We start from the raw sequence: 19,316 nt of genomic DNA on the forward strand, positions 1-19,316 counted from the left end.
CTAAAGAGTAAAGAGACCCACACTGAAAGATCTATTGGAGAGTCGTGGAAGGAGTGCCAGTAACAGAACACGGAGAGAGCTGATAGCTAACCTGCTGGAGCTGGACGAAATGGATAGGTCCAAGGAAGTAACCGAGCCACTTGCGCCTGTCAGCGAGGGGGATGAAGTTACCAGCATTGTATAGAGGAGATTAACCATGTACCCAGCAACATCAGTGGAACTGATTGAACGTCTGTTCCTTGAAGTGAGAGCAGAGATTCGGGAGAAGAGGGGACACGAAATTGAACTGGTAAGAGCAAAACAGCCCATTACACAGACAGTTCATACTCCCCCTCCAACTAACGCAGCAAAGAAAGTACCCTTTACTGCATTTAAGGCATTTGTGGAGAACGAAGAAGAAATTGATGGATATTTGGCAGATTTTGAGAGACAGTGCTCGCTACATCAAGTACCCCCAGAGCAATGGGTCACTATTTTGTCCTGGAAATTGTCTGGCAAAGCAAACAAGGCTTTTCGGGCTCTCACCCCAGAGGATATTTTACAATATCAGCGGGTCAAAGAGGCGCTGCTAACCAGATATGCAGTAACCCCAGAAACCTACCGCCGCCGCTTCCGGGAGTCCAAGAAAAAGGTTGTGGATTTCCACATGGAATGGGCTAACCGGATACAAAGAGTGGCATCACACTGGGTACGAGGGTGCAACGCAAACACCGGGGAGGTGTTGCAGTTATTTATACTAGAACATTTTTTCCAAGATTTATCTGCTGACTTACAGGACTGGGTAAGAGACCGGCGCCCCAACAACCTCAACGAGGCGGCTCGGCTGGCAGATGAATACGCCGAAACTAGGAAAGTGAGCCAGGGTACCAGACGACCAGCAAACAAAGTGGAACCTCGTACCCCAGCCATCACCCCTTGCCCGGAGTTCCGCGCTCTCGTACTCCCAGGGCCACCTCAGGGGTCTAACAACTGCCCCCGGGACTTGTCTAGAATGACTTGCCATCGGTGCAGCAACACTGGACATATTGCCCGTTACTGTCCTTTGGGATCAGCAGCTAACAATTGGAGGCGCACTTCCCCCAACTCAGAGAACCACACACCTCAGACCTCTGCTGCCCACTGCCTGCAGAACGAGATGGGCCCCGAGGAATGCCTGGGAATCTTATATGAGGCGGACCCGATACAAGCTGCATCCCCCGATAATCGACAGCATCATCGTCAGGAGGTACGCGTAAATGGACAGGTAGCTCAAGGCTTGAGAGACACTGGGGCTACCATCACACTGATGCAAAGGCATTTGGTGAAACCAGAGCATCTGTCGAATCGCACAGTTGCTGTACGTGTAGCAGGGGGGGCTGTGTTTCGCTTACCCACAGCCCGGGTACCCCTGGACTGGGGGGTCGGGTCGGGGAAACCTACTGTGGGCATCATGGACAACCTGCCTGCTGAAGTTGTGTTGTGCAACGATATTGGCCCCCTGGCTTCAGCCTACTTACCCACAACTGCTGCTGCTTGCCCCGTGACCACCCGTTTACAGACCCGTATCGCAGACGATCCTACAACAGGACGGGAGACCCAGGTAAGCAAAGAACCGCCCCTTAGACCCACTACAGTAGAGAGACCTCTAGCTTGGGATACCCCAGAGGAGTTTGGGAGGGAAACCAGAGAGGACCCAACCCTCCAAAAGTACCCTGAACTAGCTGACAGTGGGGGGGATGAGCGGGAACGTTTTGTATGGGATAACGACAGGTTGTACAGATTGACCGAAGGTAGGAAGAGAGGTTGTGTCCCTTCGCAGAAGCGCCAATTAGTGGTACCCAGAAAGTACCGATTGGAACTTCTCAGAATTGGCCATGATATTCCCTTAGCAGGGCATTTAGGGGGTAACCGCACAACCTACAGGATCACCCAAACTTTTTTTTGGCCGGGGATCTCGAAGGATGTGCGGCGCTACTGCAGTAGGTGTGACGTCTGCCAACGAGTAGGGAAGAGAGGGGATCATCCTAAGGCTCGACTGTCACCTATGCCCGTAATCGAGGAACCATTTAGCAGGGTGGCAGTCGACTTGGTAGGACCCTTACCTAACCCCAGTCCCTCCAGTAAGAAATATATTCTTACCGTGGTGGACTACGCTACCCGCTACCCTGAAGCCGTCGCTCTGACTAATATCCAGGCGGACACTGTCGCCAGTGCTCTAGTCGGGATATTCACCAGAGTGTGGTTCCCTCAAGAAATACTGTCTGACAGAGGGACCCAGTTTACCGCTGACCTAACCCAACAGTTATGGAAGGTCTGCGGTATTAAGACCCTCCTCAGCTCACCATACTACCCCCAGACTAACGGTCTCTGTGAACGCTTTAATGGTACCCTGAAGCAGTTACTGCGGACCTTTACAGCGGAATACAGAGACTGGGAGCGATTCTTACCGCACCTCTTGTTTGCATATCGAGAGGTGCCGCAGGAATCCACTGGGTTCTCTCCGTTCAAACTGCTCTATGGAAGGAGAGTTCGAGGCCCTCTCGACCTCATCCCGGAGCACTGGGAAGGAGAGATGGAACACGAGGGGGTCCCCATTGTGCCATATGTTGTGGAGATGCGGGACCGCATGGAGCATTTAGCTCGGATGGCACGGGACCATCTCCATGCGGCCCAGGGTCGACAGAAACGTTGGTACGATCGGGGTGCCCGGCAAAGAACATTCCAGGTGGGACAGAAGGTTGTGTAGCTTAGACCCGGTAAAGGGAATAAACTCCAGACCTCCTGGCAGGGCCCTTACAAAGTAGTAGCACAAGTCTGCGACACTACTTATGTGATTGCCAGCAGCAAGGATGAAAGGATTCAGAAATCATTCCATGTTAATCTGTTGAAAGAATATCAAGAGAGGCCAGAGGATATTGCAGCCATATGTATTCCTGCTAATGAGGACCCGATAGCTTACCTATCCCAGATCTGTTAGCACGCACAGAACCCAATAGCTTGCTTAGTACAGTGCAACTAGGGGAGCGCTTAAACCCAGCAGAAAAGGGTCAGCTCAGACAGTTATTAACTGAAAAGGGATTAACGTTTTCCCAGGAACCAGGATACTCCCCGCTAGCGACCCATTACGTAGAAACCCCAGGACAAACCCCTCTTAGACAGACCCCCTACAGAATCCCTGAGGCAGTGAAGGAGGAAATGAAAAAGGAAATCCAGGAGATGTTGAGACTAGGAGTCATAGAGCCATCCAACAGCCCCTGGGCCTCGCCAGTGGTACTAGTGCCCAAAAAGGACGGAACTACCAGGTTCTGTGTGGACTATAGACGCCTCAATGACCGTACAGTGACGGATGCCTACCCAATGCCCAGAGTAGACAAACTATCAGATCGCATTGCCAGGGGGCGATATCTGACCACCATTGATCTGTGCAAGGGATACTGGCAGATTCCCCTGGCCAAGGAAGCTATCCCCAAGTCGGCGTTCGTCACCCCGTTTGGCCTGTACCAATTTAAGGTCATACCATTCGGGATGAAGAACGCCCCAGCTACATTTCAGTGCTTGGTGGATTGACTCCTTGATGGCTTCCAGGACTTCGCTTGCGCGTACCTGTATGACATTGCGATCTATAGCGAAACTTGGGGAGAACACTTGAGATATGTAGAGGCCGTACTGGATCAGATTCGGGCCGCAGGCCTAACGCTGAAGCCAGAAAAGTGTCACTTCAGTATGGCCGAAGTACAGTACTTGGGACACAGGGTAGGGTGTGGGAAACAGCGACCAGAACCAGCTAAAGTTGAGGCTGTGGCCAACTGGCCCGCACCCCACACCAAGACTCAAGTATTGGCGTTCTTAGGGACAGCCGGGTACTACAGGAAATTTGTCCCTGACTACCGCGCCATCGCTAAACCCCTGACAGACCTGACTAAAAAGAACCTGCCTAGAATAGTCCTGTGGTCTCCCGCCTGTGAAACAGCCTTTCAAGCCTTAAAGAAAGCTCTGATCAACGCACCTGTTTTATCTGTCCCCGTCCCTAACAAAAGATTTGTCATCCATACAGATGCGTCCATGTAAGGACTGGGGGCAGTTCTAAGCCAGATCGGGGAAGATGGAGGGGAACACCCTGTCGCGTACCTGAGTAGAAAATTGTTACCCAGGGAAGTGAGCTACGCGGCAGTGGAGAAGGAGTGTTTGGCCCTGGTCTGGGCTTTAAAGAAACTTACACCATATCTGTATGGCCAGGAATTTACCCTTATTACAGATCATAATCCCCTGGTATGGTTAAACAGGGAAGCTGGAGATAATGGACGCTTGCTGAGGTGGAGCTTAGCGCTACAACCATACAATTTTTCCATACAATACAGCCCTGACAAGTTTAATGGGAACGCGGATGGACTGTCCAGGCAAACAGAACTCCTACCCTGACAGCCGGCCGGACAGCCCCAAGTTGACCCGAAAAGGATCAATCCGGGTCTGCCGGAGTGTTCCACAAAAGGGGAGCAGTGTAACAGAACCTTACCTTTGCCTGGGAACATTTATTGCTAAACCGGCCCTTTAACCACTAACCAGGTACATGCACATTAACAGAGACTATAACCACAATGGAATGTGCTTACCTGGTTCATGTGGATTACTTTAAACACAGTTCGGGACATTTAACCACTTTCGTCTATTTTATGCAATCCGTACGGTAGAGATTCAGCATGTATAAGAATGAACACAAACTACCGAACACCGGACCACCCTGCTATTCAATTATGTGGTATTCATCCGTATGAAACGCACAAACTCTTTGTTCCAGTTACTAGGTGGCCGCCATTTCGGGACTTTTACATGTGTTCGCGGCCATCTTAGTTCACGAACAGCGGTGATTTGCCGTCAAGTGTCTGGAACAAAAATCGGACACTCGAGTAGGCGAACACCGCTGAGACCTCCATAACACCGTAAATTTGTGCTGGAACTACCGACCGTGCTGCCGTTCGGTAGAGAGACTATACCACATACAGGGATTTTAGCGACCATCAGGAAACTCACGGATGGCAGGATTTTCATGCCTTTTCACCACACGAATGAGGACCGACCGCAAGGCCAAAACTTATGGAACTATTCGGTCAAAACTTTAAAGTCCCATAACTCCCGAACCCCTTAACCGAATGGGATGATTTTTAAATATGTTGTTCCCCCAGATTGGGGCTATCTGGGGATACTGGATTTATGAATGTACCCCAAGTATTTGGGGTACCTCCAAAACTCGGGTAAAAATGTGTGTGTGATAATTATGTTAACTGTTTATCTGAGGGGAGGAAATGTGTGGGATGTAGCATGTTTCTAATTGGTTACTGTCCTAATATGTAGGTGTCTCCCTTTCATGGGCAGAATCGCATAAAAGGAGAATCCCTGTCATTAAAATTTAGTTCTTCTTGACCCTTCAAAACGTAGCCTCGTCTCGTTCTTGGAAGGGGATTTTTACTGCATTATTACTTTGCTTTTTAACAGCTGAACCTAACTCTCCTCTTGGATCTCGTGGGATAACCAACTTCATTACTATACAGCAACTTGCCGGGAAAAAGGACGTCTCCAACGGCTGATACCCTCTCACTACCTGGGTAGCCGTTACATATACTAACGAGGGTTAGGAGGTCCGCAGAAGGCATTATTATCATAGGGACCATCCTCTATCTAATGAACACAAGCCCAATAAGAATCCCACACAAATTTTTCAGTACGATCAGAACGCTCTTCACCAGATACATATGGGCCGGGAAGAGACCCTGTATTGCCTACCACATTCTGACACGACCCAAGCACAGAGGAGGGGTGGGACTGCCAGACATCCTCCATTACTACTATGCTATACACATGGCTAGAATAATAGATTGGTCGTGTCAGTCCCAAACCGACTGATGGATTGCCATAGAACAAGCAATTTCCCATACTCCCTTAGAAGCCTTACCATGGACATACACAGGATCCATGGACTACCCCACGCCCAACCATCACACTATCGATGCCACAATATACGTGTGGAAGAAAATAGTACACCTCCCCAACATTTCCCCAGGAATATTACCAAGATACCCCATCTCCCACAATTTAAGGTTCCCGATAGGCGTCAGAGGTATTTCACTCCCTATACTTGTCCAGACTGAAAATTCCCCATACGTGCCATTGGACAGTGTATGGAACACCCAAGGACAAGTAACATTAACAGACATAACACAAGCATTCACACATACTCTAACTCAGAAATTCCCGTTCTTCCAAATGTCTCACTTTCTTAAATCCATTAAAATACCTGAGGGCCCTCTCAGATAAACAACCAAATTTTAGCAACTATGTATGAGTACGACACCAGTGACAAAAGCAATATCCAAATGCCTTGACCTACTACAGACACACACATACCGGGGGCTTCCATGGTTCACGCGCAAATGGGAAAAATATCTAAACTGTACACTAGCGACAGGGAGTGGGAGTTGATCTTCCGCAGGACCTTCTATGCCCACCTCAGTATCTCCCTTCAAGAAACCAATTACAAAATTCTATCAACATGGTACCGAACACCAAAAGACATACATAGGTTCCACCCAGAAAAGTCTTCATTATGCTGGCGCTGTGGGAAAGAGATTGGGGACATAGGTCACATGTGGTGGTATTGCAGCCATTTAAGACCATTCTGGGACATGATTAACTCAAACCTGAGGGAGATCTCTGGACATGCAATTCCATGCAAAATAGATAATAGATGTTACTACTCAACATAGATATTCCTATGCAGAAATTCAAACACTCCCTCCTTCTATTTATGCTTGCGGCTGCTAAGGCAGGGATAGCGACTAGCTGGAAAAATACAAAGCAAATAGGGCACAGGGAGTGGGTCGCAAAAGTAGAACACTTTAGAGTAATGGAGGAACTCAGATGGACATCTGTAGGGAGGGCAACACGGTATGTTGACATATGGAAACCATGGATCACATATGTGGGTGACAAATTTCCTAACAGAGGGGTGACTGTGGATTCGACATGCATCCAAACAAACAAAAAATTAAGTATATAAAAGATTACATAAGAATGGAGCTAACCCCGCTAGGGTAGTTGCATGACTGCTCATTGGTATAGTGTTTGTAAAAGTCAATTAGCCCCTGGGGACTCTGCAACCGACAGAACATAATGAACTGTATAACGGGAAACGCTTTAAATATATGAAACGGTGGTCTTGCCTAGTTTGTTTCTCTCATCCACACACACCCAAATTGCATACCAGAAAGAGACATTAATAAATCAAGGTATAACTTCAGGCTATGCAAAATGTTAGTCAGAAAAACACTGTTTTTTCTCCCCCCCCCCCCCCTTACTCTCTTTTCTCCCCTTCACCCTTCCCCTCCCCCCTTTTTTACCCCATATCCTTTTGCCTCCCCCCCCCCCCTTATACTATGTTAATGGATTACTGTAAAGAACGAGTCTATGTTAAACGTTGTACAGGAATGCATACATTTTGATGTATTATGACTTGATGATTATGATGGATATTCCTATTGTTCACTCTTGTTATATCAAAAATGCTTCAATAAAAAGAACTTAAATAAAAAAAAAAAAACCAACAGTGTACCAATACTATAAAGTAGCCAAATGATGGGGAAAATAGGAAGAAAAAATTAGAGTGAGAAATGGGGAGAGAAAACCAAAATCCCCAAAACATAATAGACATACGATGTTGCCTCCAGGGACAGGATACCCGTGCTGCCACATAAAAGCCAATCACAAGGAAGGTCATAAAAGTAAAGGAACGGAGGGTGATTTCAAGAACCACTCCCAGTGGTAGCATTGCATTGCCACAAGTGAGCCCTGGACCATATAAAATGCTACTAGAATCTCCATAAATGGATCTGTCTAACTTCATCTATCCACTCCATAATCATAGGGAAGATTTCGGATTTCCAATGCCTATAAATTAGCAACTTATCTGCATTTAGTAGGAGTCTTAAAATAAATAGAAGTAGAACCTGTGAATGAAAGTATAGGTAATATAAGGAAAGGCAACAGAAACAGAGGTTTAGGCAATATGCCCAAAGCAGGTTATCAGGATACAGGCTGTGAGTAAGAAGTAGAAGTGGAACCTATACACGAAATTATAGGTGAGCACAAAGGAGAACCTATAAATGAAATTATAGGTGAGTATGGAAACCTATAATAGAAATTAAACAACAATATAAAGGAACAAGTTATACTGATAAGTTTAACGTTTAAAGAATCAGTCTCTTTGGTTTTGAAGGTTGTTCAGCAGGCTTTTTCAATAATAAATCAAAGTCCAGTATTTGAATAAAGTTGGTAGGAACAGAAGATCAGGATATCAAGGTTGGTTAAATAGTTACCGGTAATTTGTAGGAATAAAGTAATAATGAAACAAGGTCTAGTATTGACTAAAGCTGGTAGGAATAGACGATCAGGATCTTCAGGTTGGTTAAGCAGTGTTCAGTAAGTGAGGCAAGTTGAAAAGGATGAATTAGGATGGTTTAGATAGTATCAGGATTTCAGAGTAGGAGCCAGGATAAGAAGTCTTGTCCACTTCAGAGCACAAACTTCAATCAGTGTAAAGGCACCCTTTGAAGTCTGGTGTGGCCTCTTGTAGCATGTTTGGATGATCATGCTAGTCAGGTGAGAGTGTTTTTGGTTAGACTAGTGGCTACTGAGGCCACTGGTGGCAGAAAACAGGAATTGCTGCTGGAACTAATTGACTGAAAGGTAAAATTTTAAAATTAATATGACACAGTGTTTTACGGGGAGTGACAAAGCACAAGGTGATGTAGTGGCATTTTGTATGCACAAGTAGCACTTTATGCTTTCATTTTATTTACTGTTTTATAGAGGGGAAAGATACAAAGTCACTCCCGGAAGAGTCCTTTCCAATCTCCACATTCACAAAGTAGGGGGTTAAAAGCATTTTTAAATATACTGTCCCAAGAAGGCTTCAACTTTGCTCAAGAGTTAGAAACTAAAGTTTCACAGATATACAATATATCTGATGCTTTACAGTCACTATACTTATTCCCTAGTCAGATGTTTTACGGTGGAAGATTATTTATCTTGAAACTTTAACTTGTTTTTAAATAACATACTGATCAATAAAAAGCAACATGTTATTTAATGTGATATCTTGGTCCTTACATCATTCAATTTGATTATGATATGTGCTAAACAGTTGTGATCTCCTTTAAAACATCTGCAAATCAGTAGCAGGGTGCACACCATTAGGTTTTGTTAATACATTACATACAATAATACTAAAGCTTATATTTGTTTCTAAAATTGTAATGTAGTTAGGTATGATTTCATCATGTTGTGATTTTCTTTTTTTCTCTATAAGATTAACAGAAATGGAAGAAAAGTATCAGAACAGAGAATCTAGGCCAGAAGACCTTCAAATTATCTCAGAGCTTAAGGACATGGTTGAAGAACGGGACCAACTTATCAAAAAATTGATTGTAAGAATTTTCTGTATTTTTCCATATACTTTAACAAAAAAGAATGTGCTTACCACTGGGGCCCACTGACATTAACAATTCAGTAATCTTTAAATGTTCAACAGTTCATAAATTATAACTGGCACAATCAATTATTGAACAAGAGGCATTCATAAATGTGCAATTTGAGTTTGAATTATTAATTAGTGAAATGTTTGAAAGCAATTATCTGGACATTCAGAGTTGGCTAAAGGGAACATAGTGAGAGTAATACTTTTTTTCCCACCAGGAAGACAAAAAATTCTACCAGCTAGAGTTAGTGAACCGGGAGACGAACTTCAACAAGGTTTTTAATGCAAGTCCAAATGTTGGCGTCATTAATCCACTAGTAAAGGTACGTAATGAGAATTTAGATGACTGTGGGTAATCAGCTCATGCTCTAATGATTCATCAGATTTAATTTATTTAAGACATCCTTACATTTTTTTAAATCCCCTATCACTATTTGTATTGTAATTCATTGAACAAGTTTAGGCATCAAAATATATTATTTTACAAGAATAGTTAAATTACTGCTTCACACACTTTTAGACATTTTAAAACTGAAGACAGAGTGTAAACAGTACATCAATTGGTTGCCTTTTATAAATATATATATAGTACGGTAATATAATGAAGAGCTTTACTTTAATTCACAGTTTTTTTTGGTACCGGAAGAAATATAATTTATTTTAAATGCATCAGTATTTGTGTTTTTTTTTACTTTTTTTAACTCACATTTTTACAATTTAAAGTCTATTTAAAACAAATATAGACAAATGTCCTATAACGTTGCTAGTATATCATGGATGTGCTTTTTGTGTGATTCTAATTATTTCAACAAATAGTAACAGATACTAAGCACTAACTAAGCACCTACTAAAGTATTTCATGTAAATAATGCAAACATTTTCTTATTAATAATCCAGAAATATATAGTTACAACAGGTACTTTCTACAAAGGCATCGTGTAATTTAGAGACACTCTGAGTGCATACCCAATTCATCACATAATTTCAGCAGCCTTTTTTCCATTAATTAAAGTTAAAATATTGTGTAGCAAATCCAACATTGCCACGTCCACGTTTAAAAACCGTTCAAACATCTTAAAGTGGTCATCTCTGGGTCTTAGCAGTTTTTGCAAGACTTCCCCAATGCATCATATTTACTTACCACAGGGCACTCACAGAGGACAAGGGAGAAGTAGATATATTTACATCACCCGTTTGCTTCTTAGTGCCACCATTTTCTTCTTTATTGAGGTCTTCATTTAGGAGTATTTATCGGTCAGGGGGTGCTGTAACAATAGTGACAGGGGTCTCCCACAGATTATTTTATGCCAATGCAATTAGCGTCATAGGCAGCTTTTGTGATTTAAACAAGAAGATCGACAGTGTAGCGACCTGCTAATGTATTAATTGAGATCACAAAATCAAGCATTGTTGCATGCTAAAGAGAAAAAAGAAAACATGGCAAACATGATGAGCTTAATGAGATTTTTTTTCTATTCCTTTGCTAATAAACTGGCTGATTTATAAAAGAGTTGAATAAATCTAATATGTATTTCTAAATTGCCACCGTGTGATTCCAACATTGGGAAAGATTTTGAGTGCACTAACCAGACTTTTGTATAATATCATATTCTTTTTAATTTCTCATGTTTTAGTAAACATAAAGTACACATATTGCTGTGAGAATTACATGTTATACTTTACACCAAACATCATATTCTCCTACCCAAAGTGTACTAATAGAACATTTAGTCATGTCCAGCTCACAATTTTGGTGAACAACTTTCGGTAACCCTACATCTGCCTTAGTTGAATCCCCTGAATTCAGTTTGACTTCAACTCAAGGCCTCCACCATGGAAACCTGTGCGTATAGTCTGAGATGACTCTCATGAGCATTTGATAAATAGTTTCTTTCAAACCAAGTTGTCTATAATATAATCTTATCAAATAATGTCCTTTAATATTCGATAAATCTGATGGATGTTTGAGAAAATGAATCTGTCCATTACATTGTACATCAACAAAGGTAACGATATCCAGGATAACATTTGGATGTCTGACAAATGAGAAAGTCAGGAAAAGAAATACATGGCAAAAAATAAAACTTTACATTGCATTTGTAATAGTACTACAGTTTGGTAATTGAAATTTTTATGGAAGGAAATAACACATCAGATGTGTACAGTGTAAGTGGTAAGTATAGCAATTCAATGTACATATCAAGAGATATATACATATAAGAGTTAAGTTGATAGACACCAAAGCAGTCGTGCTCACTAAATTGGGAAAATGAAAGGATAGAGGAGGATGAGGGGGAAAAAAAGGAAACAGAGTAGAAAATAAAAAAATAAACATTATATGTAGCTAACAAGGATAGTTTTTTCTACTACCGCATTGAGCTAAACAAAGGTCCTCTAGGGAGGTCCACCGATCATGATATTACAGTGTGAGAAGATGGTTTGTCCCAGAGGGTAAAAGGCCTCCATCCAAGGTTAACAGGTTCCATCCTAACCAGATGCCAAACTTTGGGTTTGAGAGAATGGGGATGATTTCCAGAATTTTTAAATACTTTGCAATACACATGGGCAAACTCATAAGTATATGCACGCATCTAGGTACATTATTGTGCAGCTGGTTACAGTTGAACAGTGCCAGCCATGGGAGCACAGTAGTTTTAAGCTCACTAGTGGCCTGTGAAGTATAGATTTAACTTCCTCCTCTTTGCAATTCAATTTTGTCAGAAGATCCTTAACTGGAAACATCATGGTAAAAATCTGGAATCTGTTTCTAAAAATATTGTCTTCAGAATTTTGTAACAAATAGTTATAGTGCAACTCTAAATGTAAAGGGATTATTTTCAAATCGTTAAAGGGATTCTCATACTAGTGATTGGAATATATGAAAGCTAAACAGCAATAAAAAAGCAAGAAAACTATTAGTTATATGATAATGTTTTGTAAGAGAATATTTAATGGAGCACTATAGGGTCAGGAACACAAACATGCATTCCTGACCCTATAGGGTTAAAACCACCATCTAGCCACCCTGGTCCCCTCATGCCTCCCTAAATATAGTAAATCTTACTTGTATTCAAGTCTGCAGCTGCAGCTGTTTCCTTTAGACCTGCCCACTGCCTGCTGACATCAGCAGAAGTGGTAGCCTGATCCAATCACAATGCTTCCCCATAGGATTGGCTGACACTGACAAAGAGGCAGCACAATTAAAACACAGCCCTAGCCAATCAGCATCTCCTCATAGAGATTAATTGAATCAATGAATCTCTATGAGTAAAGTTCAATGTCTGCATGCAGAGGGTGGAGACACTAAATGTTTGGATGCATTTTAGGCAGCCATGACGCAGGAAAGATCTCTGACAGACATCTGAGGAGTGGCCAGTGAAGTTATCACTAGGCTGTAATGTAAACACTGCATTTTCTCTGAAAATACAGTGTTTACAGCAAAAAGCCTGAAGTTAATCGTTCTACTCACCAGAACAAATGCAATAAACTGTAGTTGTTCTGGTGACTATAGTGTCCCTTTAAAGCACTTAACATAAAACTAAAATAAAGGTGGTATGTCCAAATCATTACTAAGCAACTGTTTATTTTGGGCTTTAAGTTTGTGTCCACAAAGCTTTGCACAGTTCTGACAATACATTATGGTAGCTGTTCTTAAAGAATTATCTAGAGCTTTTCATTAAAATTTGAGTAGAGCTATGCTTATTTAGATAAATGGTAGGCTATTTGATATAGTGCAATGGTGCATAAATATAATAGATACTTTCCTCACCTGTGTTGTTTTCAATACAGCAAAAGAAGAAGAATGATAAATCTACAAACAGGTTTGTGAGTGCCCCTAACCTAAGTGCCCTGGAGTCTGGTGGAGTGGGAAACGGACACCCTAACCGCCTGGAGCCCATTCCTAACTCACCCATCCACGATATTGAGTTCAACAGCAGCAAGCCTCTTCCAACACCTGTTCCACCCAAAGAGGCCAAGACCTTTTTGAGGTGAGCACTGCCTCACCAGTCATAGTGTCACTGGTCGTAAAAGTGCAGAACAAAAGATATATACTTCATTTTCTTATATCTACTACCTCTTTGTAGAGCTCCTTTTATATATCTGTTTTTAAAAGAAAAAAATTATCTCCAAAGTTTGGCTTAACCCCTTCAAGACAAATGACGTGGCAGAACCATTACAATGCCTTGTTACAAAGGGGTTAATAAACTTTGCCATTGTGTAGTATTTCCTGTAACTATACAGTAAGTGTATGCTTAAACTTTCTAGTACAAAATAGATTTATTATTAGTTCTAGAACTCTTTTATACGCACATTTCAAACATTCAGTAAAAAATTCTGATATTGCATGCGATATTAGCTCTAACTGTACTGTTGGAAAAGACAATTAAAATGGCCTTAAAGGAACAGTTTTGGCACCGTAACAAGTTTATCAAAATTAAGTTGTTATGGTGACAGGAGGTCCCAGGCGCTTTCTTACCATAAAGGGTTGACTGTTCATGAGTAGTTAAACCTCAAAGTTGACTTTCAAGCATTGTTCTTCGCTTTTCCTGTCCACGTTCAGTTTCAGAAAATTAGCTTGAGGAAACACGGACTGCCGCTAGGCTGGAGCGCCACTGATTGGCTTAGAACAGACAGCTGATAACATAAGCCAATCAGTAGCTCCTTATTCACAAATAAGGTACATACCTGTTTTATGAATGGCTTAGAAGAGTAAGCTGATGCTCAAATCCTATCAGTAGCACTCTTGCCCGGCCTTATGTCTTCAAGTTGATTTTCTTAAATTGGATGTGGACAGAAACAGCGAGGAACAGAGCCAACCTCTGGGTTAAACTGTTCGTGACTGGTTTAATCGCTAATGGTTTACACACTTGACTTTGCTCACAGAAAATAACAACTTCACACATCAAAACTGTAGGTTGCAGGAAATACTACCAGTTTTTTAATCTCATTTTGACCTGCAAAGATTTTGGTGTAATTTTCTCTTAAAGGGAAACTGTTGCTTCTCAGCATCTTTTCAGCATTGCTTAACCACTTTAAACAAATATGTAGTTATGAAATGTAAAAAACAAAATCGAATGTAGAAATCCACACTTCTATCCTGGAACTGAGCTCCGCCTTAGTTCTGTCAGCCATTATTACAAGCTGTCCCCTTTCCTCGTTAATGACTTTTCTTGTCATTGAATAGGGTTTCTGTTCCTCCTCCCAAAGCGTGCCCTAGCTGTGCCAGAAGTGAACTGTTTTTATTTATTAATAGAGAGCATCCCATGAAAGAGGTTAACACAAGTCAGGTTAATATAAGTGGTTTATTATGGTGTAATTTTCTGAAAAGCGACAGTTGCCCTATAAGAATCTGTTACTTAACCTATGTAATATCACCCTTGTTAATCTGCATATGTACTGCATGTAATTGCACATTTACCAGCATGTCTGTTTATATATTATCCTTGTAATGTTATATGTGTTATATGTTATATGTGTTCAATAAATATGTATACAGGTATATATGTTGTTAGTTTGTTTTTACGGAATGATAAATCAGCATTATAATGGAAATGAAATGGCACTTGACATGCTGTTGGTACTCTGTGTCTTCTCATCTGCTAAAACATGCAAATGTAATCCTGTTAAAAAATAACCTTGACACGAGTGGGTGTTTTATACCTCTGTAAAACTATGCCAAAACTATGCCAAAGGTGCAGAGACAAACATTCTTTTCTAAACGTACTTTAGATTTTGATGGAATGAATATTGTCACCTTACGGCTTTTTTATACTCTTAAAGTGCCCTCTAGTGACAGACTATAAAATTGTATACAGATGATTATACAAATATATATTTTTGTAAACCGTATAATATTATTACTATTATTGGTATTTATATAGCGCCAACTAATTCTGCAGTGTTTTAGAATATTATGAAATGAATTTACAATAAATGAGACAATGAGCTTACAGTCTACAAACGGTATACACAGAACCTACCAATGACATGTCTTCAATGCTATATCACATAACTGCTCATATTTATAAGCATGAAATGTTTGGTGTTTCCCCAGGTATTGACCTGCATGCAAGTTTGCATTAATTTGCGACGTCCCATTAATTGTTCCTGTGTGTTTGGTTTTACGTATTGACACCTTGTATGGTATTTTTATGTATTGTACTCTTGAGCCAGTACAAAAAAAACAACAACTATACCTTTTATTACCAGTATAGTTTTCTGTATACATTTAGAACATGTAAAATAAAAGCCCTTTCTCTTATGCACAATTAAACCCTATGTTGTTCTAATTGTAATAAATAATTATCACTGCATGATACAACTCAGGTCATTTGAGTCAAGTGTGTATACCCCTGATTCAAATATCTACTGTGTTTGTGTGAACCATATAAGAACCCATATAAGGGTTTCTGTCATATTTGTCACCAGTCTCTGTTTTAATGGAAAAGGAGGCTAAAAGAGGGCCTACAATACAGACACGTAGGTAAAAATGATAAAACTACTTATAAATTTCTTTCGTAAAACACATTTGTTTAATTGCATTCTGCCAGTTCCCCTTTGCTTTGTAGCTTGTGCTGCTGATGTATTACAATGGAGTGGATGTCAAGGTGTCACACAGGGACAATAAGAAGGAAATGAACGACGGTGCATTTGCATTTGTTCTAGCACAGCAATGCTGTATGTCTGCTTATTAAGTCTGCTTTCTTCCAGACCCGCTCTGCCCTATTCTTAACACTTCTTCATAATGTCTCTCTCTTTTTTTTTTCTTTCTCTCTGGGATATAGCCATCCCCAGACTGAGACTTCACCAATGGCATCTCCTGATCCACAACGCCAGGAATGGTTTGCTAGATACTTCACTTTCTAAAGACAACATTTGATTCTGTTTCTCTTTCTATCGTGGCACAGCTTTGATGTGGACTGTTTGTAAGAGCATGACCTTGACCAAATCCTTATGTGATCAAGCTTTGCCGTAAATACTGTTTGTCAAACACTGTGACTGAGAGTTATTTGTCTCCAATTGAAAATGCACTGTACCAGTTAATTTCTCTTATACTTTGTGTTCCTTTTTCATTTAGGTGAGTGATAACTTATTTTTATGACTTCTTTTTTTCTTTGGACAACTTTGGTAAAGATTTATCATCTATTAGAATTACTGTGCTACCTCCTTGTACAACCTATTCCTTTTTTTCTGTAGTAACACGTTGTTTCCAGAAACTAGAATATTGCGCCATAACATTGCTTCAGTACTAGAATGAGTTGCAACACATTGATTTGTACTGAAGCGATATGAATGCCTTCTTAAAGAACCACCTGCCATAAAAGGGAGTTTATTGAGCTTAATCTTAGTTTACGTTGAATTACTTTTCATAGTTTGACGCCAGAAATAACAATGTGCCTGGAGTCAGATTCTCAGCTTCTGATTGGTATGTATATACTATGTATGGCAATTGTATTCCTATTGTAATAACATCTAACCCTATATCCCAGTGTGTTATTTCCTATGGAAGTCACTTTTCTGATTAAAAAAAAATATTTTTTTCTTATAAGAATATACCTGGTTTGTGATTTTATTGAAATGAGTTGTGGCAGTATCATATGTGAATATTTGTATTATATGATGTGTTCTGTAAACGTCTAAGCTAAGGGATATTTTTTTTAGTCTGAGACACAAATGTCTAATACATTTCATTAGTAGATTTGTATTAATAATCTCACATACCTTCCTACATATCAAAAAGAACATAAAGTCATCAAAACCAGGATAACTGTAAAGGAGGAGACTATATTTAAAAGAATAAAAACTACCACAACAAGAGGACATATTCTTAAATTAGAGGGGCAAAGGTTTGAAAATAATATCAGGAAGTATTACTTTACTGAGAGGGTAGTGGATGCATGGAATAGCCGTCCAGCTGAAGTGGTAGAGGTTAACACAGTAAAGAAGTTTAAGCATGTGTGGGATAGGCATAAGGCTATCCTAACTATAAGATAAGGCCAGGGACTAATACAAGTATTTAGAAAACTGGGCAGTCTAGATGGGCCGAATGGTTCTTATCTGCCGTCACATTCTATGTTTCTATCTGATATACATTTAGATTAAAATGTTAAAAAGTGCATTAAATATTAAAAACTAAAAAGAATAATCACCCTTGAATGCTACGAGTTTGAAGCAAATACATAGGGTTCCATTTCCACTGCATTGACCATAAAGTGGCAAAACTTTTTCAACTAATCCTGTTTTTTCCATTATTACTCTGTGCTGTTGAAATCCTACAAACACAGCAGGTATTTCTGAGCTATGTAGTTCAGGTAATAACTTTCTTTGGATATCTGCATTTTCATTCAGTAGTTACATTCATGGTGTTTCATTCATGGTGCTTGCGCAGCTGGAAGTAGTTTCATTCATGGTGTTTCATTAATAAAAGTTCCAACAGTTGTGCTGCTGATATACAAGTTTTCTTCATGTTGTTCTTCCTGCACCATCTTATACTATTTTTATATGCATGTGCGTAAAGTGCAGAATGGCATTGGATCCTGATCTGATGCCATCATGTACAGCAGCACATATCGTTGTAAAACAGAAATTAGCAAATTGGGCAAAAGTGATAGACATGAGCGTTTCCAAAATAAAGTATTTAATTCTGAAGGGAAAAACAAATCATGTTTCTGGAATCATGCAGGGAAATCAGATGCGTTGTAGCACACTGGTGTAGTGAAGCTCAAATTAGTAAAATCAATATTTTGCAATATCAGAGGCAATAAAACACTGTGATACAGTTACATAAATATGGATTTTTGTGGTAGAAGACAGGTTTGGGCAACATACCTAATAACATGCATATGAGGTCTCTCTGGAAAGTATCCAGCCATGTAAAAAATATAGACATTTATTGAAGAAGATACATGTTACAAGAAACATTGTACATATGACAATGACGCCTCAGGCACCTTGGGACCTCACACAACTCTCTCAGTGTCTCTTCCACTGTTCAAAACACTTTGCAAAATCCTTTGTTGTAATCAACATCAGCTGCTTTGTTATATTTACCTGAAGCTCATTGATGGTATGAAATCTCTTCCCATCCTAAGGAAGGAAGCTGGCTGGGCGCCAAATCTTTCCACAGATTCTCGACCATCTTCAAAGCATTTGTGCCACACTTTTATTTGCGCTACACTTTTTGCATCGTCCCCCAAAGTCTTTTAAGTAATCCAAATAGTTTCCACAGAGGAATGTTCAAACTTAATGCAAAATTTGATGCAGATTCATTGTTCTACTTACTCAGTCATTTTGACACAAGCTCACTCAATGGCATCTAACGCCCTCTTTGACTAGTACAATGAAGACGTCATTGTTCACTCATGCACATTCCAATCCTCTCTCCTTGGCTGCCAGGTTACATTGATTTTGCACAAACCATTCTCAGTATATTAACAACAGCTGGACTTTTTACGGACTTTTTGCCTACCTCAAAATGTCATATATAGTAACCTTGTTTGAGCAGGACCTTCTTCATTTTTTCGATATCCCCTTTCAATAATTGTAAAGTGCTGTGGAATATATTGGTGCTATATAAGTTCAACAAATAATAACTTTTTAAAGGGGCATGTCCATAATAACATTACATGTTGTTTGTAGTTATCTGGAAGAAAAGGGCAGAGTGAAGGGAAATATCATGTCTACATGGAGAAAAGTTCCGGCTTACTTAAATACATATTCCTTTTACTATGACACAATTCACATTTCCCCTCCCTCGAAATAATTACTTGTATATGAGAGTTAAGGCGTAAAAGTAAAATATTAGACAAAA

The 19,316-nt window shown here is 40.4% G+C and overlaps 1 protein-coding gene across 4 annotated transcripts in view; it reads left to right on the forward strand.

The window, feature by feature from the left end:
- The window catches only part of FAM184A (family with sequence similarity 184 member A), a 284,234-nt gene extending 267,205 nt beyond the window's left edge, over positions 1-17,029 (forward strand). For 3 of the 4 annotated variants that reach the window (XM_063443471.1, XM_063443470.1, XM_063443472.1), the window contains 4 exons: positions 9,338-9,455; positions 9,724-9,828; positions 13,295-13,494; positions 16,291-17,029. In XM_063443471.1, the coding sequence (XP_063299541.1) occupies positions 9,338-9,455; positions 9,724-9,828; positions 13,295-13,494; positions 16,291-16,372 (505 nt within the window). In that variant the 3' untranslated portion in view covers positions 16,373-17,029. The remainder of the gene's footprint in view (positions 1-9,337; positions 9,456-9,723; positions 9,829-13,294; positions 13,495-16,290) is intronic. The other variant, XM_063443473.1, reaches the window with a different exon arrangement.
- The last annotated feature ends 2,287 nt before the right edge of the window (positions 17,030-19,316 follow it).

This window comes from Pelobates fuscus, chromosome 2 (genome assembly GCF_036172605.1).
Source record: "Pelobates fuscus isolate aPelFus1 chromosome 2, aPelFus1.pri, whole genome shotgun sequence".
Classification (NCBI taxonomy): Eukaryota; Metazoa; Chordata; class Amphibia; order Anura; family Pelobatidae; genus Pelobates; species Pelobates fuscus.